This window comes from Diplotaxodon limnothrissa, linkage group LG18, assembly GCF_057381915.1.
Source record: "Diplotaxodon limnothrissa isolate DT_005_m linkage group LG18, D_limnothrissa_male_GT1.1, whole genome shotgun sequence".
NCBI classification, from domain to species: domain Eukaryota; kingdom Metazoa; phylum Chordata; class Actinopteri; order Cichliformes; family Cichlidae; genus Diplotaxodon; species Diplotaxodon limnothrissa.
Window position 1 is genome coordinate 14,947,263 of NC_140613.1, and position 15,904 is coordinate 14,963,166.

General features: G+C 41.0%; 1 protein-coding gene across 2 annotated transcripts in view; it reads left to right on the plus strand.

Moving 5' to 3' along the window:
* egfra (epidermal growth factor receptor a (erythroblastic leukemia viral (v-erb-b) oncogene homolog, avian)) overlaps window positions 1–15,775 on the plus strand; it is a 46,399-nt gene extending 30,624 nt beyond the window's left edge. For both annotated transcript variants that reach the window (XM_085378828.1, XM_085378829.1), the window contains exons 16-28: window positions 1,172–1,210; window positions 1,344–1,488; window positions 1,596–1,718; window positions 2,376–2,474; window positions 3,841–4,026; window positions 4,504–4,659; window positions 6,147–6,222; window positions 6,992–7,138; window positions 7,923–8,020; window positions 8,134–8,301; window positions 12,244–12,291; window positions 12,415–12,508; window positions 13,920–15,775. In XM_085378828.1, the coding sequence (XP_085234954.1) occupies window positions 1,172–1,210; window positions 1,344–1,488; window positions 1,596–1,718; window positions 2,376–2,474; window positions 3,841–4,026; window positions 4,504–4,659; window positions 6,147–6,222; window positions 6,992–7,138; window positions 7,923–8,020; window positions 8,134–8,301; window positions 12,244–12,291; window positions 12,415–12,508; window positions 13,920–14,263 (1,723 nt within the window). In that variant the 3' untranslated portion in view covers window positions 14,264–15,775. The remainder of the gene's footprint in view (window positions 1–1,171; window positions 1,211–1,343; window positions 1,489–1,595; window positions 1,719–2,375; window positions 2,475–3,840; window positions 4,027–4,503; window positions 4,660–6,146; window positions 6,223–6,991; window positions 7,139–7,922; window positions 8,021–8,133; window positions 8,302–12,243; window positions 12,292–12,414; window positions 12,509–13,919) is intronic.
* The last annotated feature ends 129 nt before the right edge of the window (window positions 15,776–15,904 follow it).

Below are 15,904 nucleotides of genomic sequence, written 5' to 3' on the forward strand. Positions count from 1 at the left end.
TCATATGAGTTTTTTAAATAAAGGTTTTTCTGTCTTTGAGCGTATTTTGGTGGAAGACAAAGACCACCTGATTGCTTCAGAGCCCTCATGGCAAAAAGATGGGCTAATTGACAGGGAGTGAGGTACACAAGTCCTCTGGACCTCCTTGGAGACCCATCAGAGACAGTATGAGAAGGTAAACATGGAGAAAACTGAAACATACGGTACCAGATTTTCTGAATACCTGCCAGAATAGATCAAGAAGGAGAATTCACTGATTGGGTGAGCTAGGTCGACTCCCCTCGAGAGCCCCGCAGCAGGTCTACCTTTGATTGTGTTCAAGTATGTTTTTGGAGGGTTTTTTAGAGGACGAGGTATTTTCCAAACAAGCCATACTTAGTCTTTTTCTGATTGTACTATCATGAACTTCACTTTCATTTAACATCCTAACTGAGGCCTGTAGAGTCTGAGATGTAGCTCGTGGAATTTTTTTCCAGTTTCTCTGACCTTGGGGTGAGTTTGCTGGTGTACAATCCTGGGAAGCTTGTGGCATTTTGTTAACACACACCTGAATGCTCCAGAGATTCTCACACTTAGTGGTGATCAGTTAAAGTGCTTTTGATTAGCTGAATTGCTTGAGAGGACTGGATTAGATTCCTGTGAAAAACTTTCCTTTTCAGACAACTATATGTTGTTTTTGCAAATCTGTAGTACTTTTGAGAACAAAGAAATAATAGCAACAGCAGAACTAAAAGCAGACACAGTTTTCACAATGATAGAGGATCAGTGTTAAGCCCAATGAGTAACTTGGGAAGTCGTCTGAGATACCTTTAAACCACCGAAAGCTGCTGTGTAAATGAGCCTCAGTGACTGTTACGAAGAAGAATAGGATATGTGTTTCCACAACTGGGTTTAGTAGTTTCATAAATAAACCACTGGACTGCGTGGAAATAAACAGTCCCCGGTTGACCCCAGTGACTGATGCATTGATTGAAAGTATTTAGTTTTGTAGGCATTTTACAGATGATTTTGGTGCTTTATGTGGCAGAAATGAAATCAAGTACGCTGGGAAACATAAGCGTGGCAACAGCATTGGTTTCTGATTGGTTGCAAAGGGTTTTTCATAGGAAAACAATCCCTCTGTGCTGATTTTGTCAGTTGCATTAGACTCTTCGCACTCATTTGTTTACAGGTGCATTGGACCAGGTCTTGAAGGCTGCCACAGCAAAGGGTGAGTAAACACAGCAACACAGATCACCACTTCTTAGGGATAAGTTAACTGAGGTAGATGTGTTAATCACATTTCTGCTGAAACTCACAAACGCACTCTGTTTGACAACCTCCCCCCCCTTCCTGTTTTTCAGCCCCCTTGGTCTTTCCATGGTCGCGGCTGGTGTTGTCGGTGGGCTGCTGGCCGCTCTCATCGCAGGCCTGTCTGTTTTTGTGTTGCTCCGCCGACGCCACATCAAGAGGAAGAGGACCATGCGTAGACTGCTCCAAGAGAGAGAGGTAAGCTGAGTCACCGCGCTTGGAGGAGTACATTAAGATGATGAAGGAAATGTCAGCATTCATTTACAGCTGAGACAATATGCAAGACTGTGATTTCTTCTCTCTAGTTGGTCGAACCCCTCACTCCCAGTGGAGAGGCACCGAACCAGGCTCTGCTGCGGATCCTGAAGGAACCCGAGTTTAAGAAAATCAAGGTGCTGGGATCAGGAGCTTTTGGTACTGTTTACAAGGTAAAAAAACAAAACAAAAAGCGGCACCCTGGAGTTGTTTCTTTTTTCTTATAATTGAACCCCAGTGCTGAGCTTTACTGAATCTGGGTCTCTCTCAGAGCCAGAACCAACACACCGTCAGCGTTTTCACTCATCTGCTACATCTGTTGTCAATTTTTCTGTTATAAAACCACATTTTTAACAAGCCAGATCATGCACGGGTGACTTCAGTCTCACTTTCGGTGCTCGTGTGTTAATTTGGGTTTATGCGTTTATGCAGTGACATTCTGGAAACTCTCCTTCCCTGTGGGGACAAAACACTGGTCTCCTCAAGGTTAACCATTTATTTTAGGGTTCGGTTTTAGGTTAGCGTAACTCTCCAGAGAGAGAGGGAGAGACTGTAGGTCAGCTCGATGTTCTGCTTTGTATTTCTGCCTGTTTGTCGCTTTTTGACCTTCGTAGTGTGGACAGTTTTGCAAAGAATGGACTGCAAGCAGAATACAAATGCACTGTTTACTGTATGTTTGAGAGCAGGTGTAGCTTTGGCTTGCACATGCATGTCAATATTTGTACTTGTACTGCACAGTGTATGCTAACATTTACACATATGCTTGTGCGCTCACTTGATGATTCAGGTCTAATTGCAGCACATAAAATAAAATGCTTGTGTCCATGCAGGGTCTGTGGGTCCCGGAGGGAGAGGACGTGAAAATCCCGGTCGCCATCAAGGTTTTGAGAGAGGCCACGTCCCCTAAAGCAAACAAGGAGATCTTGGATGTAGGTTCACTCATTTTATGTGGTAATTTTTGGCCTCTGTGCTTACCGTAATACTAAATTGGAGCTGAACACAACAGCTCATTTGAAATACTCCCTCCCTGCCTCCTTCTGTTAAGGGCTGGAAATGAAAGTATACATTTTAAAAGTTACAAATGTTACGCACATTTTTTAAGGAATTATCACAATATTTTGACTCAAAACTACATCAGCCTTAAGGAGCGACAGTTGTTGGCTGCTGGTTGTCAAGTTTCCACTAATGTGTCCTATAATCTAGCTAATGGCCACTTTTCCTTGTAATGGAGAACGTGTCTGTTTACATGGCATTCATCTTATGGGACTGCTGGAAATGGGATTAATTCATGGGAAGGCAGCGAGTGGGCGTTGGTGTAATCCAAGGCTGAGGTGTTCTGGAAAGGAATGCAGCGCTGATGCAGTGCCGAGAAAGCAGCCTGTGTTAAATGCATTATGCACACAGACAAATGTGCATCTTGGATCCTGTGATTTTGTGGTTCTGCTGCTCAGTCACTGCACGTCCACTCGCTGTGGTGGACACAAATGTCCTCTCAGCTTCTTAACTTAAGGGCAGTCTTTCACTGTAAAGTAGAACGTGTTTGGAAACCTTGTTTTCATCAGGCTGTCTGAATTGCGTAGCCCCAAGCCGAGAATTTATTGAGCAATACTGATATCGTATTAGGCGTGTAGACAATATTTTGCATGCATTTCTGCTTTCATGACAGGAAACTAGATAAAGTTCAGTTTGAATTACTGCTTGCAGTGGTTTCCTTATCCCCATTTTTTAAATTCTTAAAGTACTTTGTCTCTTTTGATAATTTCCACTGTCGAGCAATAAAATACACAGCTGTTGGTGCTGTATTACTGCTCCTGAGAAACTTATCGCCTGATAACGGGTATTTAAAAAAATGTCTTGTTTATCATTCACAAGGATATCTCTACCAGCCAATAAGTCACAGGACCTTTGAATAATTAAAAATGTATTTTTTTGCTTTTGTACCTTGAAGGGAACCTGTGCTTTCCCTTACTTACTTACAAAATGTGGACAAAGTTTGCAAAAAATGAAATTAAACACACATAAAAGTATGTGTCCTAAACACTTGGTTATTTGTTTACCTTGTGTTTTCTTTTTAAGTTTTTTTCTTTTAATAATCTTACATGAATCCGATGCTAGCATGGCATGGATTTCCTAAATGGCTTCCATCACCGGGTTTCCTCGCAGAAGTCCATTAAAAGGAAGAGGGCGCTAAGCAGACACGAGCTCAGGGGCTGCATAAACAGCCAATACGTAAAGAAGAGAAATAAACATAATTTTGAATTGTAAATCATGTAAATCATTTATGTCATCTTACAGGAAGCTTATGTGATGGCCAGTGTGGAGCACCCCCACGTGTGTCGTCTGTTGGGCATCTGCCTCACCTCCACGGTGCAGCTCATAACGCAGCTCATGCCTTACGGCTGCCTGTTGGATTATGTCAAAGAGCACAAGGACAATATTGGCTCCCAGTACCTGCTCAACTGGTGTGTGCAGATAGCCAAGGTAAGAGGGAAAGTTCATAAAGGTGTCACGTTACAGTTGAGTAATCTGTTGATTAGGTTGGACCTGTTGTTGCTGGAGTTGTTTTACATGCGCATAGCTCTGTATCAGCCAATGAAGATATAAATCTAGGCATTTTATTTATTTTATTTTCAATAACAATAATATTAATCACATGCTTTTGTGGGTTTAAGTCTTAGTGGGTGTGCAATTTCAAAACATACGCTTAAACTTAGATTTGCAGAGCGAGTCAAGTCGTCAGCGTTTTTGTTAGAGGTTTTATAAAGAACAGCCGTTTTTTGTAAAGAAATACCGTTTCTTTTATCTGAGTAATCAGATTATCATGACAAGTCTGTCGTGACAGATGTCATTTTTCACTTTGTCTGAGCAAGCGGTGTTTTCACGTTTCCAACAATATCGGCGAGCCCGTGAAAGCACGGCTCTTATGTAATCTGTATTTCACTATTTGTTTGATTAAAGGGAATGAACTACCTGGAGGAGCGCCACTTAGTGCATCGTGACTTGGCAGCCAGAAACGTCCTGGTGAAGACTCCTCAACATGTCAAGATCACTGACTTTGGTTTGGCCAAGTTGCTAAAGGCAGATGAGAAAGAGTACCATGCGGATGGAGGAAAGGTTAGTTGGGTTTTTTTTTTAAATTTATTAGTCAGTTGTTGTGAGCACTGTTGCATCACAGCGGGTGATCCCAGAAGTTTAGAATCCACTCGGCTTCCTCCCACAGTCCAAAGACACTGATGGGTTTGTGCTAATTGGCAATGCTAAATTGACCTTAGAGTGAATGTGAGTGTGAATGGTTTCCTGTCTCTCTGTGTTAGCCCTGCATTAGACTGGTGGCCTGTCTAGAGTGTACGCTCCAGCCCCCTCACAACCCTGAATTAGATAAGTGGAAGAAAACTGATGGATAGAGTTGTTGCTGCACACAAATGGGCCTAAATATGAACATGATCTTGTTTAATGAATTTATAGCCAGTTGCCAACTGACAGACCGCTTCCTGTAGTTCACTCAGCTCGACTGCATAAAAGATATATTTTTGTACTTTGTTTTGTTCTGTATCTCATGCAAGTGGTGCTGTATTTAAATAGCTTCTGTCAGTGAATTACATTCAGAGAGAAATGACAAATCAAAAGGGTTTCTTGTCTTTTGTTTCCTTTGGGAAACTGAAGGATTCCTTACTCAAGAACATGCTGTGCTGTTTGTTTTTTTTGTGCCTGTAACTACAGGGTGAGCAGTGCATGTTATATCAGATGTAATTAGGAGAAATAATATAATACAAATTCAGCCCAGACATCTCTCTGTATTGCCTGTCAACACCAAATGTGCAGGTGTGGAAAAGAAACATCTGGACAAATCCAGATGAATCACTAAACTTCAGACACTCTTTTGTGTAGTGCAATTAAAAAAAATATAATTGGCTTATGCAGAAAAACTGCCATAAGGTTTGTGTGACGGTCTTTACATACCTTAAGTCTGCCTTAACCTCCTAGGACCTGGCATCCACATATGTGGACATCACATTTTGGGTTATTTAGACCAAAATACAAAATTTGCTCTACAAGGGCCTGATATCTACTTACGAGGACATTATACTGCTACTGTTCTATCAAAATTTTAAATGAATATCCTAATTTTTCTTAGAAACAAAAATCAGTTAAAAAAAATCTGGTAATTCTTTGTTTTTACATTCATCGGGTCCCAATATGCCCAAATATCAAAGAGAAATTAAAAATGCATGCTGTGGAAGAGTTCGGGTCTCAAGAGGTTAATAATAAAAAGAGACTTTTGTATATCTCACCATTAGGTGGCAGCAAAATTGCATCATAAACTCTAATGAATTGGCCAGAGACATTAATCAATTTCAGAAATATAAAGATCTGCAGCGTTTTAAGTTGAAAACATCCCTGCAAATACTTGATGCAAAGTGATGCCAAAAAATAAACTCACTGTTATCAGTAGTGTCACATTTAATTCATCCCATGCATGCATATGCAACATGATATACACACCATACATTATAAACGTGTTAGTGGGTAACTTGTCATTAGTTTAAGTGCACACGGGTTTTGCATTCTTTTTAATCACACTGTAATGATTATTCCCACAGGTGCCGATAAAATGGATGGCTCTCGAGTCGATCCTGAACAGAACTTACACGCACCAGAGCGACGTATGGAGTTACGGTGAGTCACAAGGAAAGAAAACCTCGCTTGCGCTGTCCCAGATTGAGCCCGAATCCTTGTGTAACTTCTGATAAGTAAAACAGCTGGCCCTCCGTGCTCCTGAGCATTGGTGACATTCTCACTGGAGCAATATTCATTCATCGCTAAATAAAGCGTTTTAACAGAAAGTGAGGCAGGGAGCGGGCAGTCGTTTTGAAGCTTCGGATAGCGTGTTGTTTTTGGAGTCAATAAAGCTCATCAAACAGGGAGTGGAAAGGGAGAACATCTTGTTAGCATCTGCAATTTTAGGTAGCGCACACCTACATGCTGGCAGTCTCGGATGGACAATTTCACATCAACCCACATATACAGTTCTACCAGCCCAGGAGCACACACACACACACACACACACACAGAAACCAAACACAGTACAGCTTTTTTTGTGGGCCAGCTTCCAAATCTTCTTTCCCCGAGGGTTTGATCATGCTTTCCGCTCAGTATGGCAAAAGCATCAGCAGACCCTAGAAGAAGTGGCGGGCTTCCTTTTCTCCTTTTCCCTTTTTCAGTTCCTCCAACGCAGAGAGGCATCCTGCTCACTCCCACTCCTGCATGCAGAGCCAATTTGTCAACATAGCTATTTTGATACTGTGCAATACTTAAGAAGCGTACATCCTGTCACTCTCATTTCTTCCCTTCTTTTTCTTTTCTTTTTTTTTATTGGGAGCAAAACAAAGTCAGTGACAGCTCATCAAACTGACATTTACCATCTGTCCTCGTCTCTGTACTGTAGGTGTAACAGTTTGGGAGCTGATGACATTTGGGACCAAACCATACGATGGGATTCCAGCCAGTGAAATAGCTGGGATACTGGAGAAGGGAGAACGCCTGCCTCAGCCACCAATCTGCACCATAGATGTCTACATGATCATGGTGAAATGTAAGCTCGTGTACAAAACCCGTGTGCATTTATTACTTTATGTAAGAGCTGCAGTAATTACTAGTCTGTTTTGGGGGGTGTTTTTTGTCTGTTTCCTCCAGAACAAACACACGTGACAGTTAACAGCAAATGAATCAGGAAGGAAAAAGTAATAATTAGTTACATCACCATTTGTTTTATTGTTTTTAAGACATAATGCACTTTAGCAAACAGTTGTTTTTTATGTTACCCCTGTACAGCCTACAGCAGGGGTGGGAAACTCCAGGCCTCAAGGGCCGGAGTGTTGCAGGTTTTAGACGTATCCTTGATCCATCACAGCTGATTTAAATTGCTAAATGACCTCGTCAACATGTCTTGAAATTTTCCAGAGGCCTGGTAATGAACTAATCATTTGAGTCCGGTGTGTTGACCCAGGGTGAGATCTAAAACCTGCAGGACACCGGCCCTTGAGGCCTGGAGCTCCCCCACCCCTGGCCTAGAGTATCATATCTGATACGCGAGACTCCTACATCATCGATGTGATGTAGCAAATATGATACAAAGCAATTTCTTTTTTGTTTAGTTTTTTTCGTCAGAATGTTCAATAAACACTCAAATTTTATGGCAGTTGTTTTGTGGTTCAGGCTTTTGTTCTAGTTTTGTCTTTATCATCCGTCTTTCCCAGTTCTGCTTCCTGCTGACCTGCTGTTTTTACAGATTATGTCTGCTAATGTACTCACAAATTTAAAGCTTCATGTTACTGAGTCAACCCACCCTGATGATCTCTGCTGATGCATGTGCGCAGGTTGGATGATTGATGCAGACAGCCGCCCTCGTTTCCGAGAACTTATAGCGGAGTTTACAAAGATGGCTCGGGATCCACCACGTTATCTTGTCATCCAGGTATAATTTTAAGCCACTTCTTTCTTTAAAATTGCTTAAATATACAGAATATCTGATGATGAGCAGCAGTGATTTTTTACGTATAACAAAAAGGGTAAACTCTTTGATTTTAGGGGGATGACCGCATGCACTTACCGAGTCCTTCAGACAATAAGTTCTACCGCAGCCTGATTAGCGGGGAGGACATGGAGGATGCCGTGGATGTTGATGAATATCTGGTGCCACAGCGTGGCTTCTTCAGCAGCCCGAGTACCTCCCGCACCCCACTGATTCACTCAACAGTAAGACCCTTTATGGAAATGTAAAATCAAGTCTGTACGTGGTTTACAGTAATTTAGATTTTAGAGAAATCTCATAAATCATGCAATCCTTACACAAAAAAAGAAATGGCGTGAAGCTTTTCTGCTTTGTCAGGACAGGCCTGTAAGAGTAAAACTAAAAATCATTAGAAATTATGCAAAACTTAGGAGTGTTGGAGAGCGTGCTCCTGCTTAACTAGTGCAGCTCAACTGAAAGCGAAATCAAAACTGATGTAATTACGAGACGGGAAATCATCACAACTTGCGTTGGTGTCACACTGAGTAGTGATTACTCCTTATTACACCCACAAGGTGACGCAGCTCACCAGAAACCCACTCTATCGTTCTTGTGAACATCACACAAACTGACTGTGCTGTGTGCACCTAGTAATCAAAAGGCTGAAGTCACTGCTGCTGTGAATACTAGGAACTAAAGTACTGTGCAAAAGTCTTGAGCAATTCTTCATTTCATCACATTTTCCTTCCAAGGAGCCAGACTGTCTTGTAATTTTGTAAGTGATCTTGAGCAATAGTTCTCCAGACTTTCTGAAAGGTTTATTAAGTTTTTCATTGGCTGCTTTTTCACTCATTTTAATCCAGTCCTTGTACATGACCATTTTCCAAGGAATGTTTTTTTGTTTTTTTAATCCTCTTAATACTTAATAATGTGTCATTCGAGCATAAAAAGGCACCTAACTCAGGGGATGAGGCAGTGTTGTCTACACATAACAGGCAACTTAGGGAAATAAAACTTATTTTAAATTGTTTCTTCAAGCATTTTGTCTACAGCAGATGAACAGTGTCTGAAAAATCCAGGATCTGAGAGATGCATCTGCCATTTTTTATGAAGGGAAACAGGAAGAGTGAGTGAGGCTCAGTAAACGGTGTAGGCTCTGTCATGGTTTGGATCTTGCAAAATTGATGCAATTATGACTATAGACACAGAAAGAGCCCTTATATACTTACAATATATCCTCTCTCTACATATATATATATTGCTGTCCCTCTATTAGCACAAGGCTGAAGCCAAATGCTGAACTGCTGACCTGTTTCAGCACGTTCACTTCTAATTTTAAAAGATTTTGACACAAATACAGGATCCACATGGAAAATATTGCCACTGTATTTTGTGCTGTGAGCTGTAAGGCCCCTAATGAGCCATGTAATGGTGCGTTTACCACAGACACACACCCACACCAGATTCACTCACACTGACCTTCTTGGTTCACACAGCTTTAGCTGTGAACACTTTACCAACAGGCAGTCAACTGTTTGAAAATGTAATTGTGCTGTGTTAACTGTGTTTTGGGGAAATGAGATTTCGGCATAAATCATTACCCTGTGAGTCTGGATGGAAATAAACACAGTCATTTTTTTTCTTTTACTGTGTTGAAAACAATTGCTCATGCCTTCAGTCAGGAGAAACAGAGCTGCAGCTGCTAAACTCTACCAGAGGTGTTTAGACAGAATTTAACTCATTTTACTGACTTGAAGTGGGAAAAGGCTGCTTTTGACCCCAGCGGCCCTGCTTCTGTTTACCTGGCCTGTCGTGACTGCCACCCACTCGCCCTCCTTAATCAGCGCCTCTCCCACGTTTCCTCCCAGTTGTCCTGTGATTGATGAAGGTGGAATAAGCAGAACTCTTCTACTGCAGGTTCAGTGAAGGCCATGCGTAGGTCTGGCTCTTTTACCTGGGATTATTGCCGGCCACTGACAGCCTGGTTAGTCCATATGAGGTTTCAGGTTTGATTACCTTTACAGGTGCCTTTTTTTCCCGTTGTTGTTTTTTATTTCTGTCCAATAAAACTTCAGAATAGGTCTGTTTTTGTAATATTACTGTTGGGACATGGCCCAGTAAGGCCTTCTTTCTTTCTTTTTCCCCACATGGTCAGTGCTTCAGCGTATTTAATTTCCTTTTCTTGTTGAAAGTAATTGCATTGCCACAGCTGTCACCCTGTTTTCCCATTTTTCATGGTTTTATGCCACTCACAGCCCTTTGACTTGGACACAGCAAAGCTTGTCAGATTGTCTGAATCCATATGAATCTGCACGGCGAACGTTTATTTTGATCCCTATCAGCTTGTACACAGCAAATCCAGCATGTCCAAATTAACACTGTCGGATTTGATTTCAACACTATTAAAGTGTCTATATGGGTCCACACCAGAGAGTGTTAATTTAACTCTTTTTGGAGAGTTGGTACGTTAACTCTGATTTAGTGTTAAACACCAAATCTGTCTGGAGTTGATAATTTAACACTTGGTGTTAAGAGTTTATATATTAACTCTCAAAGAGTATTTTAGTTTAACTACGTAAGAGTTATCTTCTAATTCATTCTAAAAAGCAGGAATTTTACTGTTCTGAACTTCTAGAAATTTCTTTTGGAAATAAACATTTACTAAAAAGATGCAATGGTTTTTGAAAAACATTTATTCTGAACTGTGCACCACAATTTCAAAACATTTTCTGAAAGATGTAACAGTATACATGTTCTCACTTTCATTAGAATTTTGTTTATCAAAAGGTCTGACATGGTAAATGCAAATAACAGCATCTCATCACTTATTTCTTCAATACAATATGCATGTCCTTCATTCATCCCTTTGTGGAACTTCAGCGCACTTCTGCTCTCCCCCATATTCCATCTTCACAAGCATATCCTGTGCGGAGATTGAATAAAAATTAGTTGACACTAATTAACGGCACAAATAATCCAGTAAACAATTGCAGCACAGTAAAAAAAAAAAAAAAAGGAATCCTCTTTGAGCCATTACTTGTATAAAGTATTTTCCCAAAAGACAAAGACACAGACAACAGGTAATACTGAACTAAATGTAAAACCTCAACCTTTTTAATTTTTACCTAAACCGTGTGCACAAAACTCTGGAGGGATCTAAATGCTAACGTAGAATCCAGTCAGGACGTCTGCTACTGCTGTTTGCTCGCTTTTTTTATGGGCGATCGTTTTCAGGCTTCAAGTAGCACCATTATACCAACATTTCACATTCTACACATTGTTTTAGGTGTATTTAACCAAAAGTTTGACTGAAAATTCACATGCAAGCTTTTTTTCAAGGCTGTGGTATTTGCCCGCAAACAATACCTTTCAGCTAGCTAAAACAGAATATTATGCTATCACCGAGCAACATGGCTAATGCCTTTCACACAGCTTTGTCTCAACTCCAAAGAGCCACAGAAGTAAAAGCTCATAATAATAATTGAAACAATCTTTGAAAAAAAATGACTTACCAAGCATGGCAAACAACTCAAATATGTAGAGCAAAATGTTCTGAAACGGCTTCACTTCAGCTTCGATTGGAGCCGTGCTGGGGGCGGAGTCTGTGAATTTACTCTGTTGGTGTCATAGCCCCTCTAGGAGTTCAGAGTTAAGAGGTCAAGAGTTAATGTTTCCATTGTAACACCTCCAGATTTGACAGAGAAACACTCATTTTTAACACTCGATTTTAACTACTATCATTTTACACCTCAGAGTTACATTAAAAGAATGTGACTCTGCTTAGAGTAAAATTAACTCTACTTTTGCAAGAAGACTATTAACACCAAAACATTTAACACTTTTGAATTTGCTGTGTACTAAGAATGGCAGCTATAACTTCTCGGGGACCATAAAAACACGTTCATGTCACAGTTCAGAGAGAACTTGCCGTCCCTGTGTCCAAAAGAAACATGCAGTAACAAAAAATAAGAATAAAAGAAACTAAACAAAGCAGCCTGTCTTTGTACGGTGCCTTATGCCTGCTTAATAAAATGTTAAACCTTCCTCTTCACTCAGTGGCTGCTTTATGGTTTATAGAGGATTATTTAATTATGTTATGGCTTCATAAAACACAATTTCCTGTGTCGCATTTGATGTGGCATCATCATTTGATGATTAACAAAACGTTTGCCGTACCTATTTTTCAGAGCCTCAACAGCAGCATCGGGACGTGCCACAGCAGAACTGGCTTACTGGTGAGAATGCATTAAACCCTTATTATACCTGTAAAGAAAATGATTTTTCTCTTTGTGCTGGCCTCTTTGCAATATTTTCACAGGGAGTGCCACAGCCCTGAAAACCTCTGCTCTTTGTTACAGAACGGATTCCCGAGCAGAGATGGAAGCATGGCCCTGCGATATATTCCAGACCCCACAGACAAATTTCTCGATGAAGCCTTCCAGCCGTCTCCAGGTTAGTAAACTTCAACTAAATGCCATTACTTTTTAATTTAGTTCAAGAGAAATCTCAACATGGCTTGCCTCTGTGTTCTTTGGGTGATTAAGTGAGGAAGGGGGACATCTAGTGGCCAGCAAGTGTACTGCCCCCCTCTTCCTGTAATGCTGTTAGCAGAACATGCAGTAACCCATGTATTGTTTACTAGTTACATTAGTGTTTTTGTCAGACGTTGTAAGGCTTTTGCATATCGTTAGCTTCATAGCATAAGTGCCTAAGTCATTGACTTAGTCAAATGACTTAGGCACTTATGCTATGAAGCTAACGATATGTGTCTTTAATGCTTATCAACCTTGACGTGCCACACCTATTCATGTCCCAGTTTCTTTGGAGATGAGAGGGAGGCAGGTGAAGCAGGGATGATGTGAGAAGTAGAGTAGCGAAGGGGGCTGACTTTAAATACCTGGGGTCAACCATCCAAAGATCAGACAGTGCACAAGAGAGTACAGGCAGAGTGGAGTGGGTGGAGACAAGTGTCAGGGGTGACTTGTGAGATAAGGACAGCAGTGTGAAATAGAAGGTTTACAGGATGGTGGTGAGACCTGCTATGATGTACGGTCTTAAGACGGTGGCACAGACAAAAAAAAGGGAGGTGGTGCCGGAGGTGGCAGAGTTGAACATTTTCATCGGGAGTGAAAAGAATGGACAGGATTAGAAACGAGTGCATCAGGGGGACGGCTCAGGCTCGGAGACAAAGCTAGAGAGGCCAGGCTGAGATGGTTTAGACATGTGCAGAGGAGGGATCGTAGATATACTGGACAAAGGATGTGAGAGATGGAGCTGCCGTGGATGTAATGAAAGAGGACACGGAGAGAGAGTTAGTGATGATGAGGATGATAGGGACAAGGTGAGATAGAGGCAGAAGAAGAAAAACAAGAAAAAGAAGACTTTCTTTGTTGGATAAAATGAGTCTTATTAATGCCTTTCTGCATAGATTTGTAGATTTGTAGCATTTTGTCTTCAGAATCAGAATACTTTATTAATCCTTATGAAAGGTATGTGGTTACAGTGGCTCCAAGGTAATAAGAACAGTAACAGACTGAACTAAATTAAATAATACAATATATATATATAATAATATAAGTTACAAAATATAAGAAATAGCTCTAATATATGCAAATAGCTCAACGTAAAGATTACAGCATTATTTGGGAGCTTTCGGAAAAGACCTGCACTGATGGTTTCAGCTCGTGGCGCATCAAACCAGGGGTCTCTGCTGCATGTCATGACTCATCTTTTAGCCTTCACTCATGCCATGTCTAAATAGTCAGTTGATCTAAATAAATAAATACCCTAAAATATGCGGCGCTCCTGTTATGATCAGAGAAATTGTCTGGTGCCCTCGTTAATGTAAATGCCTTTCTTGCAGGCTACATGAACCAGAATCCCATCTCAGATGTGGTGAATCCTATCTATCAGCATCCCGGTCCACCTCGCACCCTTCTTCCCACCATCTCCTCGGACCATACGGAGACAGAATACCTGAACTACTTTAAGAACGGGGCCGCCGGACCAGAATATCTCAATGAGATTCTGTCCCCGGCCGTCCTCCCGCTCACGTCAAACGGCACGGTCCACAGCATTGAGAAATACCTGCCTCAGCAAAGCATAGACAACCCCGACTACCAACAGGATTTCACTCCCACCTTCAAGACCCACACCAATGGACACATACCGGCAGCGGAGAATGCAGAGTACCTGGGCCCGGACTGACTTAGTGGAATGTGACAAGAAATAAGAGACTACTTATGAAAGGCGTTATCTTCAGTATCTTGGCTGGATTGCTGAGTGGTACCACCCTACTCTGTCCTATCTTATGGAGTCAGCTGACAGTTTGAGCAGCATTGTTGGCATGCTTTCAAGTTAAACCAGTCTCATTCCAAAGACTTTTTTTTTTCACACCACCTCCAAACTACCAATGAGAACGACAAAAGTTGTTTCGCATGTCTCAGCTGACCTTAAGAGACCAGATAGACTCCACCTTTGTGACGTACCTCCTGACAGGAAGAGAAACTCTCTTCTGAAAATGTGAGAAGTAGAAATGTGTAGATGCTATGCACAAAAGATGTTGTGATCCAAATGTGTTGGTGGAGGAATGCTATTAAAAGCGTGTAAACACCTCCGGTAATATTTCAAGAACGCCGAAGCGGGCAGCGCAACCCAAAAACACAACTTGAGGTACATGCATTGTAGACTCTCTAGTTAGAGGCTGTTTCTCTGTGGTGAAGTCAAAAAGATTAAAGGGAGTTTTTTTTTTAAAGATTCCCCAGAATTCCTTTGGCACCCCGCCTAGAGGATGAGTCAAATACCTTGGAATGTAGGGAATGTACAGTCGGCATAAAGGGGAATTCTGGTGAATTGTCATTTTAATGTGTGATCTTTATGTTCTAAATTAATTCTGTATGTATTAAAAAAGACTGTCGCATCACCTGGCATAGAACAAGAGAGCTGAGCTTCTTGTTTTTCCCTGTCGTAACTATGTGGAGAATGTGATGATAAATACAGCAAATGTTCCCGTTCGTCCTGCTGTGTTTTGTAGCTCAGAATCGGCAGCGTTCTTGTAACATGAAGCATATTTGTGGAGACCCACAAAGCGAGATAGTCTGAGGTTTTTTTATCAGTGTGTCATACTAAAGTCTGAGTATTAAGGAAGTCATTTGTAGCCCTCATGACTGAGTACTTTTCAGAAAACAGCTGGGTTTTTTTGTTTTTGTTTTTTTATTTTGGGCAAGCAAAAACCACATCATAGATAGACAAGTTGGGGAAAAATCTCAGCAGCACCAGTTGTGATCTATATATATAGTACGTTTGTCTTGTTTGTACCATGTTTGAAATGCTGGTTGACCTGTCTTAGGCCGTTTGAGTAAATTGTTTGAACTGTAGCAGTAGTTGCACTTCCCTGGGACATATTTTAGAGATGAATGTTTCTGACGCCCGCGGTCTGTTATTATCACCAGAACCCCTTTGGCTGGTTCCTTGTTGTTTCGCAAAAAATGTTGACAGTCCATCTATGAATCTGTTCCTAGCTTTAAAGCCTTTTTTAGTCCTGCAGCAGCATTAAGCCTCACAAATATTTATTCCTAGTTTTAAGGGAATATAGTTTTGTAGCAGCCTGTAAACCTACCTTTGCAGATTTTACACAGGTACATGTACAGGTAACAGTATGTATGCTGTAATATAACCCGGCATAGTCGCCTGTAATTTATACTCAGTACACAGTTTTGTCATATCATATGTGAATATGCACTTATTCCTGAATTGTGATTATTTCATTCAAAAGTGTAAATGAATAAATCTTATTTTCTATGGACATGTCTCCTGTTTGTTGTTATTTCAGTGCAGCCTGAATGCTTT